Below are 18,805 nucleotides of genomic sequence, written 5' to 3' on the forward strand. Positions count from 1 at the left end.
CCACAACCGATTTTCCAAATCCCGTGTCGTTCCCATCCCTAGTCAACTCATGAGGGCCTGTCGACACGTGCAGACTTCCACTCGTGCCTTCAGTCATATTTCTCATCAAAAAGTTACACTGGAGGACTGACAGTATGTGCCCGTTATGCAGCGCAGCCCTGATAACGGATATCTGCATGTTCATCACCTGTAAGGACGGTGCCGCACAAATTTAAAAAAGGCGGCGCTGCGCTCTCAAGCCGGTTCACCTGTCACTTAACTGTGAACATTAATCTCTCCTGTGCGTGTTTGCATAAATTGCGTAATTGACGGTATGTTGTACGTTGTACGCCATCTACATAATCGATTAAGTCGATTAATCGGGAAAGCCCTACAAAGTTGTGAACTTCATTCATCACTGACACTTTATTCACTCCATGTGTTTATTGGCGTGGATCTCCATCAGCCTCGTCCTCAGGTCCACACCAGAAGAAAAGCAGAACATTGTTGAAGTCTTGACTCTCATGTTCAGTAACTGTTGGTATAACTGTTGGATTTTAATTTAAATATTGTGAAACATTATTCACAGTATAAAAGTGTAAGTTTGAATTATTCACTTTAATTAATTGTCAGTGAAGTTGTTGATAATTGAACAGATGATAAACTGCAGCTGTGTTGTGTCTTGTTCTCTCCATCAGACGCCTATGAACTGGAACCGGACATGAACACAGTGAACAAACAGCTCCAACTGTCTGACAACAACAGGAAGGTGACATGGGTGACACAGGATCAGTCATATCCTGATCATCCAGACAGATGTGATAACTGGTCTCAGCTTCTGTGTAGAAATGGTCTGACTGGTCGCTGTTACTGGGAGGTCGAGTGGAAAGGACTGGTTTATATATCAGTGAGTTACAGAGGAATTGGAAGGAAAGGAAAAAGTGAGGACTGCTTGTTTGGAAGAAATGATCAGTCCTGGAGTCTGATCTGTTTTCAACATGCTGGTTACTCTGCCTGTCACAGCAACAGACCAACATCCATCTCCGCCCCCTGTGTCTCTAACAGAGCAGCAGTGTATGTGGACTGTCCTACTGGCACTCTGTCCTTCTACAGTGTCTCCTCTGACAAACTGATCCACCTCCACACCTTCAACACCACATTCACTGAACCTCTGTATCCTGGGTTCAGGATTTGTGCTGGTTCCTCAGTGTCTGTGTTTCCTCTGTAGGTCTCACTGTCTCTCCTGAGGACAGAAACTCTGCTGACTCCAGATCAGCTGCTGACGTCAAAGTTGACTCTGTTAACCATCACACACACTGTACTGTGAAGGATATCTATCTCAGACTCACACACTTAACATTCTGTCTGGTCTTGAAGTGCTTAATGCTGAATTGAAGGCAACTGGATTTCTTTCTTGGTTGCTTAAAGATGTTTCACCTTTCATCCAAAATGCTTCTTCAGTTCTAAAAAAAAAATTGTTGAGGAGTCCCATGTATTTAACCTTAAGCCTGGTTTATGCTTCTGCGTCGCGGCGACGGCGTAGCTACGGCGTTGACGTGAACCCCTACGCGGACCCAATGCCGTAGCCTGACGTGCACCTCCAAAAAATCCTGACTACGCGTCGCGTCGCAACACGAACCACAAGGACTGTGATTGGTACACTCAGAACGTCAGTGTGGTAAATTCACCCGTTCAGCCTCGACTGGTTGGACAGACCACCTCCACAAACGTCTCCTTCGTCGCCTGCGCTTCAACATTTGCAATAAAAGCGTTTGTTTTTCAGTTGCCATTGTTTACTGTGACCGGAAGCAACATGTTCCCTGACGAAAACAAAGGAATCCGATATGAGCCCCCCGAAACCACACAAAGACACAGCCACACACCCCTAGCAGCTTGGTGGTGTATTGCAGAGCAACGCGTTCCCTCAATGCAGAACATCGAATGCACAACGACGGCGGAATCATAAATCAGGCTTTAGTGGGGGGAAACACTCTGGAGGTGGTTCATAAAGCTGACGCATCCTATCATCATGTGAGTGTTTTTAATGACAGGGTGGACAGATGGCTTCTTTCACACCTGTCTGCAACCATCTATCCTCCCTGTCCAAGACATGAACATTGGAAACTTAAAAGGAGTGACCGTTCTCATTCAGATGTGGGAACATCTACACTGAGGTTTTTTTCTGTTCCTGGTCAACTTGATGAAGGCCCAGTTTGGATGGCCACATGTTGTCACTGATTTACTGATGTGTGTTTATTCCTTCTCCCTTCCTTTTGATTTGGAGGGGACACTCTCTGCCTGTTGGTGTAGGGTCCTGATGATTCCCAGTTTGTGTCCCAGTGGATGGTGGGAGTCAAACCGTAGGAATTGGTCAGTTTGCATGGGTTTCCCTGTCTGGTGAGGCTTCTGTCATCCTCAGTGAGTACAGCACAGTCTAGGAATGGTAATCTGTTTTCCTTGGTGTCCTCCCAGGTGGACTTCATGTTGCAGTCTACTGAGGTGATGTGTTCAGTTAAGGCCTCTACTTGGTTTTGATTTTGTGTCATCCACCTAATGGTTGGGTGTGTTCCTCTGAAGGACATCAGAGCCTCCATGTAAAGGTTGGCTACAATGGGAGACACTGGGGGACCCATGTGTCCCCCCAATAAGGTTAAAACCTGGGACTCCCCAACCATTTTTTTTTTAGTACTGAGGAAGCCTTTTAGATGAAAGGTGAAATGTATTTAAGCAACCAAGTCCAGTTGTTGTAAAGACTATGATGACCTGGATGACTGAGAACCTCTACAGACATTCATAAAATCACTAATCAACATTTTAACATTTATTATTTTTCGTAAAGGAAATGTTCTACTGGTAGAAATTGATTGCTTATTGAAATCAAAATGTTTTGATGTTCACTTTGTAAATTCAGAGTTTAATAATCCAGGTTGGGTTGTCATGGTCCCCATAAAAAACACACAACTGTAGCTACAGTGAACTGATTATCATCATCACTGTGGTCACAGTCATAGTTTGGTCGGGTTTAGGAAAAGACAATAGTAACAACATGTTTAAATTTGTTTTTAGATTAAACAAACAACAAAAGTGGCAGGTTTCACCCTGGAATCAAACACTCTTCTGTGTCATATTCTGGTGTTTTATTGACCTGTCCATCCTGTCATAATTACTATGGCTACTAGATGTTGCCCGATATCCAAACCTAACTAGTGGTCATAACAAGGTGCTGCATATCACACTGCATAGCTTTAGGTCAAATGTGCTGATTAGTGATTCAGACTCTGAAAACATATTGTCCATGATACAGATCACACTGAGGAATATATTCCTAATCAATAAACAAAGTTGTTTCCACTTCAGTGGCAAATCCACTGTTTTCAGGACAACATTTAACTTAGCTGGTATCTGGTAGCTCCAGCACTGGTCAATGTCTCTAACGATCACCAATGACACTTAATGGTATGAGGTGGAGATGTTTTTTTAGTTAAGTAACAAGGGTGGGCGATATTTTTAAATCATATTTTTTCCGCCTAGCTCAGGGCTAGGTGTGTCATTTACATAGACGAGGATCGCAGGATGCAATTATGTAGCCAAAGATGAAGTTGGTGTGCTGGAAAGCAGTAAGCACTCTGGCTGACAGTTAGGGTAGCTGGCTAGCTGTTGCAAAAGAAACTGTGAAACACATGCAGCTTTTGGTCTTTGAAAAGATCTAAGAAAAAAACATTAAGAAAGACAAGATGATGTTTGAAACAAGCTCACAGCATGAACCTTCACTCCACTCAGTATCTGTGGAGAAGATGATTAATCATATCAGGGTGAATGATCAGATACCAACAGAACACCAAAGACTTCAACATCCCCTGACTGATAAACAGCCTCCGGGTGCTGGATCAGGTCAAACTAAGCAGCCATCATCGTCCTCTTCTGTTTTCTGTGCGTGCAAAGCAGAGGGATTTTTATTAAATTCTGTAGTATCTAATAACCTCAAAATTAAATAATCAGAATGAACAGATATGAGTAGGACAGAGAGGATGATGGAACAAAAGACTTAAGTCTACAACTTATCATATATGCAGGTAAACATGATGCTGTCACTGTAGCAATAATGGGATGACTTATTTTGATCAGATGTCAGATGAGGGGAGAAATAAAAACCTGAACCAACCGCTGGATACAGACCTCTACACAGAGTCCAGATCCTGCAAGAGTAAAAAGATAGAACTAGTATATGAATTAGAATGGAAATCTACTGAAATCAAACAAGGGCTCAGTGCTTGTATTACTGAAACTCCCTAACTTGCAAATCCTATCATAACTGTTTGGTAACCCTAGTAATTAAGGTTAGGACCTCATGTAGGAAAATGGCCATTACAGATTAATTGTTTTTCTACAAAAGTTAGCAACTGTCAACTTAAAATCATCAAATTTAAATGTGCCTAAGTGGTTGTAGAGTGTAGGCATGCCTGAAGCAATGATTGCCTTCGAGACGATCTAACCGCATGTCATTCCCTCTCTGAGCTTTCCTGTCTGTCTTCACTGTCCTACCTAATAAATTCAGCAAGCTTTAACAATGTCTTAGGCAAGGCATCTTTATTTATATAGTGCATTTCATACCAAGGCAACTCAATGTGCTTTACATAAAGACAAAACATTAAAAAAAGAAGCATAAGACAGAATAAAAACAAACAAAACACTAAAAACAGAGTTATAAGCAAGAGCAAATAAAAGTAAAATAAAAGAAAATAGATAAAGTTTTAAGTTCTCAGCTATAAGCACGTGAAAAGAGAAATGTTTTTAACCTGGATTTAAAAGTGCTTACAGTTGGGGCTGATTTCAGTTCTGCTGGTCTTAGGCCTGTCTTAGGCCTGTTCCAGGTATCAGTTAACAATGTTTAATGTTCAATGTTTCAATAAATATTTTTTTTAAATGAATAATGTAAATCAAGATTTATTTATTTTTTTACATTACACGATCAGATAGGTATTGTCAAATCAAAAGTTCAGTGTAATTAGAGTTTTAAAAAAATAGTTAAGCTACAGTGTTAAACAAAAGTTAAGAAAAATGTCAAACATCTGTGAGCAGAGCAACACCACACCTCGCGGAGATTTATTAACTTTTAATTTTTGGTTTTGCATATCTTCCAGGATAAAAAAAAAAAAATGAAGTCCCTACCTACAATAATGTTGAGAACGGAACATGTTGCAAATCTTGTGTAAACTGTAGATGGCGCACACTGACTTCTTTTTAAAAAAAAATTCAATCAGCTCCCTCGGTTGTACATCCAGGTCACGGTATTGTATTTCCGGTGTGAAAACTCACATGAAAGACGACACAAACCTGCGGATAGTGGACTAACTGTGGCTGTGGCTGTGGCTGTGACTGATGATGAACGGATTCCAGATGTGTCGTTATCCCAGGTTCTCTCTGGTCTGAGTCGAAGGAGAAGCGGTCAGGATGGTGAAATGTGTAGTCTCGGGGTGTCCGAACCGCATGGTGAATGTTAACAGGGGGATCTTCAACCGACCACCGAAGAGGTTCTTCAACTTCCCCAAAGACCCGGCGCGAGTTAAGGTAACGTTAGGTTACGGACTGCAGAAACTAAACGGAACCGAAGCACTTGACCCGTTATGGCGTAGGCCTACCTAGACTAGAGACATATGGCACTCATAGAAATGTCAAGGGGGCGTGCACGATGCTTATAAGCAGTAAGCACCGAACTAATTCACCTAACCACTTGTTTCTCTAGTCTCTTTTAATCTTAAAGTTAAACGATAAGAGCACATGTCGCTTTTACCGAAGTTTGTTTTTGTCTTCGTCGCCTCGTTCGACAACGCACTTCTTTGACAAACGATGCACAGTGACATTTCTACTTTTGATAAAGTGGTATCAATGAGTATTTTCGGGTTTTTATGGGAGACAGGGTTTAAGAAACAGTGGTTAATTTAGCTAATGTGCATTTAATAAGATAGCTTACCTTCTCAACGGCTGCTTCTTCAAAGAACCCAGCGGGCACGCGCCAAATCCCGCTTCAAAACAAACGTGTTGTGGTTGAATCGAATGTGACGTCACGAGGTCGGCTAGCTTAAAAGTTTTTCTACACAAGATGAAGCTAGCCACTTTTACGCTCAACACGGAGTCCACTGAAAACAAGTAAGAGCTGAGCTGTAAAGCGACGTTGTATGGCATCATAACAGTAGTACTAACTAAGCAACGAGATTTTTTTTTAAAGCTAAGGCTCAGAAAAGTGCGTCGGAGGAGGAGGAGAGCAATATCAAACTGTGATAAAGCCATAAGGTTCAGGAAAGTGATTCCGCAGAGGTGGGTAGATTCTGAAACACCTAGCTGCCATGCTGGAGTTTGTAGCACCCTTTCTGTCGTAAACCTTTTTTCTCCCGTAAGATTGAATGGACATAATGCTAGAACCAGTCCAAAAGCAGGCCCAACTGTCAGAGCAGAAAGCATAGTTAGGAAAACCTGGTCAGCATCAGATTTGAGGGCTCCCTTAAATACTTATTTAATGTCAAACTAATTCCAGTTTCATAACAATGAATGGTTTTAAATGATGTGTGTATTGTAGCCAAGCAGGTTCAACAGCAGAAGCTTTGTGTACATCATAAATTGTCCATAACAGTAGGCTAATGTGCCTGTGAAGTGTCACCGGGAGATTGATTTGTATTTGATCTCCACTGAGATGATGGGTAGCCTACATTTTAAACTTCCATGGCCAACTGGCAACACAATTGGGCAGATTGTATCTTCATTTTACCAAAATAGACTACAGAAAAACATGTTGTGTTTCAAATGTGGAGAGTGTCCAGCTGGCCTCCAGTAACAATCCTCTTTTGATTCAGGTATGGCTGGCAGCGCTGAGGGAGACAGACAAGCAGGACTCGACAGAGCAGCACTTGATCTGCGAGGACCACTTCCTGCCAGAAGACATCTCTTCCAGTGGGGTAAGCAGTGATGCCATTCCCATCATGCCCCCTTGCCTGGACGGGCCGCTGAGCCTGGCCAGCCCATGGGGTGCTGAGTCCTCTGAGGAGGAGGAAGAGGAAGACGAGGAGGAGCAGTTGGAAACCAGAGGCTGCGCTAATGAACCTCCTCCTGCACCAAAACCACCTGCCCCAGTCCCACCACAGCAGGTCTGGAGACTGCTTTTCTACCATTGTTTTCATATGTGATTCATAGTTTATTGTGCATGTCTTGTTTTTAGAATAAAGCATGTTATGTTCACCGGTCTAAAATAAATGTAAACCATAATTTTTAATTGATGTGTTCTTTGTCTGTGATCTCCAGGGTCCAGTTAGAAATTTGAAGAATCCATCGCAGCCTGAGAAACCCAGGTATGAAATACATCTGCTCAAAGTTTCCAGCCTAAATCTGACCCACGTTGTCATATTTCACTCACCAATTTAAGTTTGTTGTCGTTTACTTTGCAGCATTTCTGTGTTGCAAAAGAAAGAGACAACTGAGTCAAACGAGACCAAGACATTTTCCAGACAGGGTGAGTGCTGGTTTCACTTAGACTCAAACCTGAGGACATCATTGTCTTATAAATCATGATATAAATCATGCTGTAAAAAGCAGCAACTCCTTGTAAAAGACATTCATGCATGCACTGCAAGCAGGGCAGTTTGACAGCTTAATACACTAATACAAATAGTTATCTGATGACATTGGAGGCAGCACTTGACAGATGTTCTGTCTGTGTTCAGATGTGTCTCTGGGGCTACTGACCCGGAGTTTCCTTAAGCTGTTGATGGCAGCTCCTAACGACTCGGTGGACCTCAGGGAGGTCGCCGTGAGCCTGAGGACCCGCAAACGGCGAGTCTATGACATCACCAACGTCCTGAGCGGCATCAACCTCATCCAGAAGGATTCAGCCAACAGGATCAAGTGGATGTGAGTAATGGAAGAGAGAGAATGTGTCAGGTTGTTCTTATTCATAATCTCCACATTTATTGAGTGTCACTTTATTAGATGGTGTACAAGTCCTTGTTTTCCTGCATTGAACATTTTTCAGTTTTCTATCAAATAAAATCTCTCATGTTCAAATTGGTGTTTAGTGTGATACCAGGTTAATTTTTAAATGTATAATGAAAACAAACTCAAGTTACCTTTTTATTTTACCAACATATTTTGACACTGTAGCACACACTGTAGTAAAATCACTCTCTGACCCCCTGACTGCAGAGGGAGCAGTCCGATCTCCAGCTTTCTGTGGACGGGCCATAAAAGGATCCAGAAAGAGCTGATCAACCTGAAGCTGGTGGAGGACACGTTGGACAGCCTCATCAAAAGCTGCGCCCAGCAGCTCTTCGAAATGACGGACGACGTGGAAAACTCTGCATATCCTTTAATTCTGTTTCTGTCCATCCAGCTGTTGGTTTTCTACAGAGTATGTCAGATGTTCTGTTCCTCAGCAGTGTCCTCCTGCTCCTCCAGGAGGACCCCGAGGTTCATTTAAGGAAAATCCACATAAAAATGCAGCAGGTTTTCTTTAACATTGCGTTTACGTCGGCCTATGTGACCCACGAGGACTTGAGTCGACTCAGAGACCTCCACAACCAGACGTTGGTCGTAGTCAAAGCTCCGGAGGAGACTAAACTGGAGATCCCTCCACCCAAAGAGGTAAACGGACAATGATGATGCTTTTTTTTTGCTGTTAGTCACACAGAAATGATCAAAAAAAGAAAATAAAGAACCTTTGGTTTTTGCTCTAAATAGAATTCTGTCTTCCTAACGTGAAAAGATCTGAAGATTGAAATGAAACACAATGAGCAAAGTCAAAGTCTGTTTGTCTATGTGTGACGACACAGGACAACATCCAGATCAGCCTGAAAGCGGGGAAGGGTCCCATCATGGTGGTGACCTGTGAGGTGGCGTCAGGAGGAGACGCCGTGGCCTCTGCCACAGCTGAGACCAAAGGCGGCGTCTTTCTGACGCTGGAGGAGAGCCGGATCAAGACGAGCACGCTGCGCACAGGTAGAGACAGTTATTGGTTCTGTCTGTTATATCCATCAGTGATTATTGTGCTCCTTTAAAATAGTATTGTACAACTGTAATTTTGAGAATCGTTGTGTTGTTGCAGAGTCTTGCGGTCCGCCGAGTGCAGTGCAGAGTGCGTAGCCACCAGCCGACCACCAGGAGGCGCCGGCTGCTCTCAGGCTCTCACGTGACTTGAAGCCTGGTTAGATCGTCTGCAGGTACCGACAGGTGGCACAGGGTGTCCGATGAAACACACAGCAGTTCCTGCACACTTGACTGCAGCATTATGGAGACTCCTGCTGAGCACGAGACATTTCAATCAACACAAAAACCATCAACATCAACTGATCATGAACACAAAAACACCATAATCATGGGTTCAAACCAGTCGTGGGCAAAACAACGGAGTTTTGAGATATTAAAACACTATTTATGGATCATATTCACTTGTGCAAGTAAACCAGTTTTTAATTTAATGTTGGGGTGTCAAACTAAGAGGAGTTTGACCAGGACATTTTTGTATGAAGTCTCAGCGTTTCTGCAGACTGTGTATTATACTGTACATTATCATGTCCCGACTGATGGACACTGTATCATATTTTAATGTCGTCTTTGCTTTTTCTTTGCGTTTCTGGATATAAAATGTTTTCTTTGTTTGACACACACCTTTAAAGATGCTGTAAGTAATAAAAACATTAACTTGTATAAAACTGTGAAATGACTTCCTGTTGTCAAATTCCTGAAGCAGCAGCAGGATGAAATGTATTAGAGCAGTGTGTGTGGAGACCGTCTCACATCCAGAAAATTCTGCTTTACAGCATCAACTGCTGAGGATCCACAAGAACAGCAAGACCCACTGTTTATTGTCTCCAGGTGAGACCTGAGCACAGGTGGAGGAGGAGGTAGACAGGATTTGTACTCAATGTTTTTATGTGTTTTTTAGCACCTGCTAGATTTATTCTGCCTTTTCTGCAGCTTTGACTCAATTTAATGTTTTTGGTCTGAATCACAGAGCACACTCATCCCTTTTTTGTAGTCATACCCAGGTGCAGCAGGCAGGGGGCAGCAGTGAGCTGTAAGTCTGAAGTCTGAAGGTTTTCAGGATCTTGTCTTGGCAGAAAAGGCACAGAATAAGAAAAAAATATAGAAATAATGTATAACTGTATATTTGGTTAAAGGAATGGTACATGATTATGGGAACTGATGCACTTGTTCAAATGGCTTCTAAGACAGTGTTTCATTATGAGGAAGTACATATAAACCAGCAGTCTAAATACAAAAATATATTCATTATTATAGTATAGGATATTTAAATAACTGCATGAAGCAACTGTATCTTTGTATTTTATTAACCCTTTGAACAAACTTGTAGAAATTGTACCTTGAAAAAAAGAACAGTGATGATAAACAAATACTGAGTTTGCCAGTTTATATATAAAAGAAAATATAGGTTTAAAGAATTTGAAAGGAGTAATTCTCAATAAGCAGATTTTATACTGCCGCCTGTGCATTTTGTTATAAACTAAACATGAGTAAAATCTTCTTGAGGTCTTTGAGGACTAATAATAATTGTGCAAAGAAAAAAATTATGTAGTGATGTACAAGAATTAAGTAATTACAACATGAAACTTTATACTGTCCTGTACTTTGTGACTGCAGCGCTGCCTCTCTGTGTCACTGAGGTGTGGTTTGGTCAAACACATCCTCCTCCTCCTGCTGCTGCTGCTGGTCCTGGTCCAGCTGACGGACCCCGCCCTCCTGCTGTCAGGACGGAAACATGAGACTCACACACAGATTTAACTGAACAAGTGAACGCCACCAGAGGAAAATACTCTACAACTTCTGCATCGCTTCTGGAAAGAGACGTGGCTTCTGTTATTCTTTTATACATCTTTCAGGTGAGTCTGTGATTTTCACTCTGTTTGTTTGACAGTTTGTAAAGTTGTGTGTGTTTATGCAGAGAGTCGTGGCAGTGTGTGCTATCTGTTGAGTGATGATGTCCCTTTTTAGAGGATGAATAGAGCTTCCATCATGCGAGCACAGAGCAGCAACACACCAGAGCCTGCTGTACAGTATCTCCACTCACTTTGGAGACATTCCTGTTGAAAACAAAAGCCTCGCTGCTTCGTCTCTGTCCGTCAGCAGCCGCGAGTTGGCACAGACCGGAGCTGATTATGTAACAGCAACAGAGGGATGACATGTTCTCCTCCAGCTTCCACATGCAGCTGCTGTTTTGCATGAACATAGGTTGTAAAAGCAGCGTTTCCTGCTCAGGGCTGTGGACGACGTCGGGCTGTCTGTGTTGTGGCAAAAGCTGAGGCAGGTTCTGGTTTGTTTTGTTGGAGAGGCTTTAGCTTTAGTTTGACACTTGCTCAGAACCAGAGCTGACTCAAGCCTAAATGGGGCCCTGGGCAGCATTTGATTTCCTGGTTGCACCCAGTAGTATTGACAGTTGTCAGTGCGTCATCACTGTAAATCTAACATAATATTGCATTTATTGTACAACTGCAAATTTTAGATGTTTAAAGTTATTTTCCGGGCCCCCTGGTGGCCTCACAACTCTGTTATCATCAGTACCTTCCTTTTGTGGAGCTATTAGTCTGCTTTGCTTAAAGGAATAGTTCAACATTTTTTGGCAAATTGGCCCATTGTCATAATCCCTATAGTCATAGCAGTAGGTTTGTTACCTTTAATTGTCGGTGCAAGCTATTTTTAGAACGGCGGAGCAGAGCCGCGAGTTGCTCAGAGCTACGCTACGGAGGCTCATGGGATTTCTTGGTTTCCCTCATCAAATACACAATCCAACAACTCCACAGCGCTCTGGTGGAAGTTGTGACCTGCACATTCACCACGCTATGAGATGATAACAGAACGTTACGAGGCTGCTTGCTGAAAAACTGTCCCTGAAGGCAACGCGCATCAGCAGTTTTGCATGAATTTCCCTCTAAAACAACTCTGTCTGGTAACGTTGTGTTATTATCTCATAGCGTGGTGAATGTGCTGGTCACAACTTGTCCACTGGAGCGTTTTGGAGTTGTTGGATTGTGTATTTGATGAGTTTGATGAGGGAAACCAAGAAATCCCATTAGCCTCCGTAGCGAAGCTCTGAAAATAGCTTGCACCGAAAATTAAAGGTAACGAACCTACTCCTAAAACTGTAGGGACTATGACAATGGGCCAGTTTCCCAAAATGTTGAACTATCCCTTTAATTTTGCTCAGGTTTTTATTCTTTTTCTCTTGTCTGTGTGTGGCCACAGACTCATTTACTTTCTTGTGTAGATTCCACTCACTCCACACAGTGTTGCCTCACTTGATGTTTCCCCGAATTTCACAGCAAGAATCTGAGCAGCTGCCTCTCTATTAGGGGAAGCCCTATTAAATAATCCCCAACAGACTCCTTTGGTGTCTTTGTGGGTGTGTGTTCGTGTGTTCATGTGTGTGTGTGTGTGTGTGTGTATGAGTAAAGAGCAGACTCATTAAAAGCTAAGTGGTGACCTGCAGAGCCCCCGCAGTACCTCCAGGGACGTGAGTTCAAGACCTCACGAAACCCCAACACACATGTGGGTTTCATTGTTTGTGGTATCATACAGTGGCCAAAAGTATGTGGACACATTGAGATTCCTTTCATACACTATTTACAGTGTGAGAGACAAAAGTCGCTGTCCACTTACTTTTGACAACTGTACCCGACGACACCTCGAGGTCTGTTCTACTTCATCCATCACACAAAGGCACCAAGAGTCTGTGTTTAAAGCAGAAGTAAGTGATCCGGTCGTTTTGTCTAACTTCTTGTCAGCCGATGGAGTTAGCAGCCCCCGCCCTCGTCATGGATCTATTGGTCCTCTTCCCTACGTCACCACATTCACGCGCATCCCTTGGCTGCACACACAGAGAGGACCGCCCCTTTATGCCGTTCTCTCTCCTCATTGGATAAAGGTTGTAGGATACAAGGAAAGTTTTCTCCTCGGCTTACAGCAGAGCAGAGTGACTGACAGACCCGTGTTTCAGACCAAACACTCTATGTAAGTGATTGCTGTCGGTAGATATAACTATTTAAGACTTATATTAATGCAAACATTCTGCTTACTTCTGCTTTAAATCCTCCTCCATGTTTTAGGCTGGTCCTGCTACAGGATGCATCAAGGTTGTTGCTGTGGTTACCTGCTGTTACACCTGTGGCACAGCTGCTGGCCAATCAGAAACCAGGGCTTGCTCCTGTGTGCTTCACAATGTAAAACAGGTCGGATGGTAAACAAATCCTGCAGCGGTGTTTATGTCCCTGTCGTGCTGACCAGAGTTTCCTCCTCTGCTCCGTGACGCTGCTTGACCTGGTTGTTTTTGTTGTAAGGCGAGCGGCTCGGGTGACGATGCGGCGGCGTGGCGGTGTGGGGGAGACGCCCCGAACAGGTCCAACACTGCTTGTCTTGTGTCCAGAAAACCGCACTGGAGTTGTGTTTGCTTTCGGGCTGGAAGCGGTGCGGTCCGGCAGGCCCACAGTCATGTTATTGTTGTAACACACTCGAGTGTTTTGACAGCGTTTAACTCCAGGATAAATAAATATCCAGGGAAAACCTGAGGCCAGACGCTGACGTTCCTCTGTGAGCCTTCAGGTTTGATTCTAATGTCGTCACATCAGAGAGGTGGAGAGCGCCAACACTAAACAGACCGGTGCCTTTGTTATGTTGAAGGATTATTCTGCAGGTTTTACATGTTTAAGCCCATTATCTGATACTGGATACAAACTCTGTCCCTGCTGAGTGTTACTTTGTACCCTCGGCTTCATTTATTTCCATAATTATCAACATGCAGAGACTTGAAATATTCTCCAGATTCCAGACTAAACCTATGCTTAGAAACACTGTGTTGCTGAATGCTCATGTGCTGACTCTTCCACAGTCAACTATTAACTATTATCAGTGTTGCAGTTGACATTTAAAACCTTCTACAGAGATCTCAGTCTTGCTCTGGTGAACTGTAAGTGGATGTGAGGCAGTGTGCCTTTTTAAAGTTTAATATATTTCATTATGTCCATCCAACACTTTGGTCCAGGCAGAAATATGTGTCTGAAAATACATAAAACAAGGAAATAAAATGGAGCAAATTGGTGTTTTAAACATTTACCGGTCTCAGGTTCTTATTATGCTGCTGTAGCAAAAAGGCTTTTTTTGGAGGTTAGGCGAGATGGTACTGAGATAAATGGGTCAAGCTCTCGACTTTCTCCTCTTAGCTTGAGTTCAACGCCGATGTGAAATCCAATTGTCCTATTTTAAGACCTAGTTGACCAGTTATTGTGTTTAGTTTTCTTTCTTTTATTTTTAGTGACGGTCTGGTCTGACTTTAGTTTAACCAACCAAACAATTTGGTTCACTGTGAGATAACACAATGATTTGGATTAAATAGACCTGATTATGTTCATGTTAATCCCAGAACATCTTCCTTGTGACTCACTGAAATGGTCCTGTCTAAAGCTGAGGTGGCTACGTAACACCTAGCTAACACTTAGCTCTCGTTATATATACCTACGTTATATATACCAGATTGGCTATCCAAAAGGCAAATATCACCTGCCAAAACTGACCTGATCGTACCTTAAGGCTTTCAAATCAACTTGCTTGGTCACAAGCTGAACTGTCTGAGTCACAGACATCTTGAACTGATAGACCAACAGCTCCAGTAAAAGACACACAACGCTAACGAAACACTGATGATGAAGAATATCTGCAATGATTGTGACTGAACACGGTCTGTGATCAATGACCTCTCTGCTGCGCTGCGGTGGTTTGAGTTGTTCCAACGTCCAAAGAGAAGAAAATCGATCTAAAACGGAGGATTTGGTTTTAACCATGAAACACACATGGATTCCCTGTGGAGACTTCAGCGATCAATGAAGGAAACACTCCAGTGATCAGCGTGACATGTGTTGGACCAGCGATCGCCTCTGATCTCTTTGTTCAGCCCGAGCAACAATAGAAACTTGTTATCTGTGAGCGTGATGCTCCGGCGGTCGAGTATTCAGCCCTGGCTCTCCATATGTCACGTCACAGTCAAACGCCTCGTCAATGAATACTGAGTGGACTCATTAGTCTCTGCTGTGCTAATGAGAGTCGGTTCACTCACCGCGTCGGGTCCAGGAGCAGAAGGACTGATTGTCTGTCAGGTTCTGTCTGTTTCCAACCAAACCTCTGGCTTCAGTCGACTCGTGTCTCTACGCTTTAAGTCGTTGAGCCGCCAATGAGAGTCGGTTTTACTGCTCTGACTGATGCTGACGCTGATGCTCAGATTGTGGTGATTATGGAGCCTGTGTCGATCTTGTCTCGTTCCTTGTCCTGATAACGAGACTGAATTACGCGTAATTTTCTCTTCATTCTTTAGCCTGATGTGGTTTTCATTTGGCTTTTTTCAGTAAGGGGGTTATTTTACTCCCAAAGTTAAAGGCATGCTGATTTAAGGGTTTAAAACGTCAACACTCTGTGTTAGTCCTTTAATAAATGATCTAAACTGTCTTCTCCAGTACGGTCAGCAGTTCTACAACTGATTCATCTGACAGTTATTGTCTTAATCTACTGGCTTGGATTATAAAACATCAGGGAATGACGAAGAACGTCCTTTACAGTTCCCCAAAGGTTGGCACCGACAAGTCTTTTAAAGATAATCCTCACACTGGATGGACTGCAAATATAATTTTTTCCTTTAAGGAGTTTTTATAGATAAGATTTTTGTCAATTTAACCAATTGGATCATAATCCCAGCCTTGGAGGACAGTCTCAGGACGTCTTGGAGGACTTACGAACATAACACACTGTTTCTGTGTCTCTAGACCACCCTCTGGGATCTTTCCTACTGAAAGATGTAAGAGGTGGTAAACCTCCTTTACCAGAGGAAACATCTTCTTTAATAAATGTCACAAACGTCACGTGGGAGTTTAGTCAAACGAACATCAGGACTTTTACTTTGGTGGAGGAAAACGATGACTGTATGAAACACCTGAGCTGTCCGCCTTCATTGAAACTCATTGAGCCGCCTTTCCCTGCAGCTGAAAACACACACACCAGTGGTTTGTTTTTCCGCTCATCACAGTGGGCAGGACGCCCAGCGCGGCCACCGCTGCAGCATCGAACAGCAGCAGCAGAAGAAGTGGCCCTGTGTTCAGGTGGAATGTGCGGAGGGTTTTCTACCTAATTTCCCTCCGTGTTGTTGCTGTTGCGCGAGGCCGCCGCTCTGTGCGCGATGCAAACTGGCGATAGGCCCCGTCGTTCCCTCTGAGCGCCGTCCAGCTCCGGGCGAAAGCTCTGATCCAACAACACTGAGGCTTTGTTTGTGGCATGAGGGCGAGCTGATGGGATCTGATTCAGCAGAGCAGAACTCAATTACTGCACAAAGTGAAGCAGCTTGTGGCTAATAAAACTAACTGGATCACATTTTCACCATTATAGTTTTATTATCGCCTCCGCTGCAGGCACGAGGTTAAAGTGGCTCTTTTTACACTTCGATTCACACGACTGTTATAAACCTCCGGTTATAGCTCAGCGACGTCATAATGTGTGAGAAGGCCTGGCTGTACGCAGGTCAAAGGTCAAAGGACCTTGATTCCAAGAGAAAACTTGTGTCAATGTTGTTGAGCCAAATTTTAAGATGAGCAATACCTCACCTATGTTTGTTTTTTTTTTAAATCCCATGACCTTACTTTGAGATCATCTTCCTTTCTGATGTCATGTTGTTCTGTTTTTAAGCACTTTTTCTCGTCTACAGTTTGAAAGTTTCTTGTTTAACTAGGAATCAGCAGAAAACGTGGGAATAATAGATCCTCTCTTCAACCGATGAAGATCATAACATGATCAAAAGCTCCAGTAACAGTTTCTAAAAACACCCTAATATTATTCAATTAATTTGTAATTTAAATACTGAAAAACATGAATTTAGTTTAAAAATTTGTATCTTTCCCTTTTTACTTCATTTTTTGATTCTGGTTTATTTATTCATTCGTTTTAGTTGTCAGTATTTGCAGGTTTTTAAATTATAAATGAATTTAGGATTACCTGAGGATACCCAGACCTAAGTGAGGCTGCTCTGCTATTTCCAAGGTCATGATACATTGCAAAATACTGCTTCTGTTTAAGACATGAAGAGGAACATCAACTGTGAACAATGTGATGCTCTGTGTCTGCAGAAATGGACATAAATTTAAATAATTCAATCATTCTGCGGTTGTTTCTCTTTTTCACATCTCAGTAAAGCGAATCTGTGCGTTTCTGTGCGAAGCCATAGCCGTCAGATCTCGGTGGTCGTCGCTGGACCCCGCAGCCTCCGCCCAGACTCACGTGCAGGTGAATTAAAGCCTCTTTGAGCTCAACGATCCACAACATCAACACAGGAAGTCGATGGAGCTGCCAACCAGCATACCTTAACCTGGAATTTAACAAGGCCAACACTGTTCTTGGCAAAACCCAGTGCCGTTTTTTTTTTTTCACTTTGTGGTTTGGACAGGGTTGTTGTGGATACAGCTGAGCTTCAGGCAGCTGAGAGACTGTGGACTGCAAACAGCTCAGATTTCAGTCAGTCCAAGTGAAATTGATGCTTTAAATTGTTTTTTTATGAAGCAGGTTTGTCGCAGAGAAAAATGACTTGATGCCACTTTTCTTCTGTAATTCTGCAATTTTCTCCAGATGAGCGCAGTACGCATCTAAATAATGGACTAATCTCCACGTGAAAGAAAAAAAACATTAGAAGCCACTAAACACACACTCATTCATCCTGCTTTGATTACTCCGAGGATGGAGGAAACTACAAGAGCTCATGATAATGAGGTTTATTTGGTGCCTGCAGCTGTAATTTCAGGAGTCATCTGTCTGCACCACCGGACTGAAAGGCTTTGGTTTGCATGTTGGGGAGGGGTGAGGGAGGGCGAGGGGGCATTTTGCAGACAGCAGTGGAAAAAGCTCAACATGATCATGAAATGCAGTGAGAACCACAGAGGCCGTTATTTGATGACGGTGGATGTAAATCATGAGGCGCAGAATCGTCCAATGCAGATGTTGCTCCCTGGACGATGGGGCTGCAAGACTGATGTGAAATGTTACCTCCAAGGAAACATGAATAGGTGTTCACGATGTCTCTTCTTCCTCCAGTTTCTCTGCTGGGATGTGATGATATATTGTGAACACCACACAATGATGGGCATATTTATAGATTCAATTTCAGCATGACTTGTGCTTTCCAAGAATATCTTGATCTGATGTGCAGCTCATGGAAAAAGAGGCAGCAGAATCAGCATGTTTCCAGTTTTATAACAGTAATCCAGTGATGGTTGTTTGTATGTCCATGAGTGCAGTGGAAACAGGAGCTATTCATAGATGATTCAGCTTTATCCAGCTTTTTGATAAAAGTCAGGCTTAAAGGACAATTCCAGGCGAATTCAACTCTGGGGTGTATTTTCCTAACATTTTAGGTCTAAAAGAAGGAATTGCTCCTGTTTTGCGGTAGTTGCGTCTGTCCCCGCATAGCCACGGCAGAAATGAATGGAAGCGGATGCAAGTTCCGCTGCTTAGGCTGTTTACATCCCTCAAAGCCTCAATTTTTTTCCACAGACAGCGTCAGATGGAGACTCAAACATGCACGGAGAAGTTTATTTACTTCAAGCAAGCCAACATGTTTGTAAAACTAGATCTGATTCAAAGTCTCCCGGAGTCTCGCGCGAGACCCAGTTGCCGTGCTCGGTGTGTTCAGGTGCAGTAGGAAAGCTCCCGTTTGTGTCATAAATACAGGAATATCAACTCTTGACTTGCTTCAAGTCAGTTTCCACAGACAGCGTCAGGTGGCTACTCAAACACGCGCCGAGAAGTT

The 18,805-nt window shown here is 43.0% G+C and overlaps 3 protein-coding genes across 6 annotated transcripts in view; all 3 read left to right on the plus strand.

Annotated features, from left to right (window-relative positions):
* Nucleotides 1-1,478, plus strand: part of LOC146961223 (protein NLRC3-like) — a 141,747-nt gene extending 140,269 nt beyond the window's left edge. For all 4 annotated transcript variants that reach the window (XM_085770295.1, XM_085770294.1, XM_085770296.1 and 1 more), the window contains one exon: nucleotides 678-1,478. In XM_085770295.1, the coding sequence (XP_085626421.1) occupies nucleotides 678-1,207 (530 nt within the window). In that variant the 3' untranslated portion in view covers nucleotides 1,208-1,478. The remainder of the gene's footprint in view (nucleotides 1-677) is intronic.
* Nucleotides 1,479-5,251: 3,773 nt separating this feature from the next.
* On the plus strand, nucleotides 5,252-9,677 carry LOC146961227 (uncharacterized). The gene is made up of 9 exons (XM_085771003.1): nucleotides 5,252-5,547; nucleotides 6,828-7,118; nucleotides 7,273-7,319; nucleotides 7,416-7,480; nucleotides 7,692-7,878; nucleotides 8,170-8,325; nucleotides 8,493-8,607; nucleotides 8,796-8,961; nucleotides 9,068-9,677. Exons 1-9 carry the CDS (start codon nucleotides 5,431-5,433, stop codon nucleotides 9,103-9,105), a joined length of 1,182 nt encoding a protein of 393 aa, XP_085627129.1. The 5' UTR covers nucleotides 5,252-5,430; the 3' UTR covers nucleotides 9,106-9,677.
* Nucleotides 9,678-10,689: 1,012 nt separating this feature from the next.
* The window catches only part of LOC146961228 (rho guanine nucleotide exchange factor TIAM2-like), a 56,301-nt gene continuing 48,185 nt past the window's right edge, over nucleotides 10,690-18,805 (plus strand). The window contains exon 1 of the mRNA XM_085770708.1: nucleotides 10,690-10,862. The gene's annotated coding sequence lies outside the window, so the exon portion shown is untranslated. The remainder of the gene's footprint in view (nucleotides 10,863-18,805) is intronic.

This window comes from Trachurus japonicus, chromosome 24 (assembly GCF_045865225.1).
Source record: "Trachurus japonicus isolate A0001 chromosome 24, Traja_1.0".
Classification (NCBI taxonomy): Eukaryota; Metazoa; Chordata; class Actinopteri; order Carangiformes; family Carangidae; genus Trachurus; species Trachurus japonicus.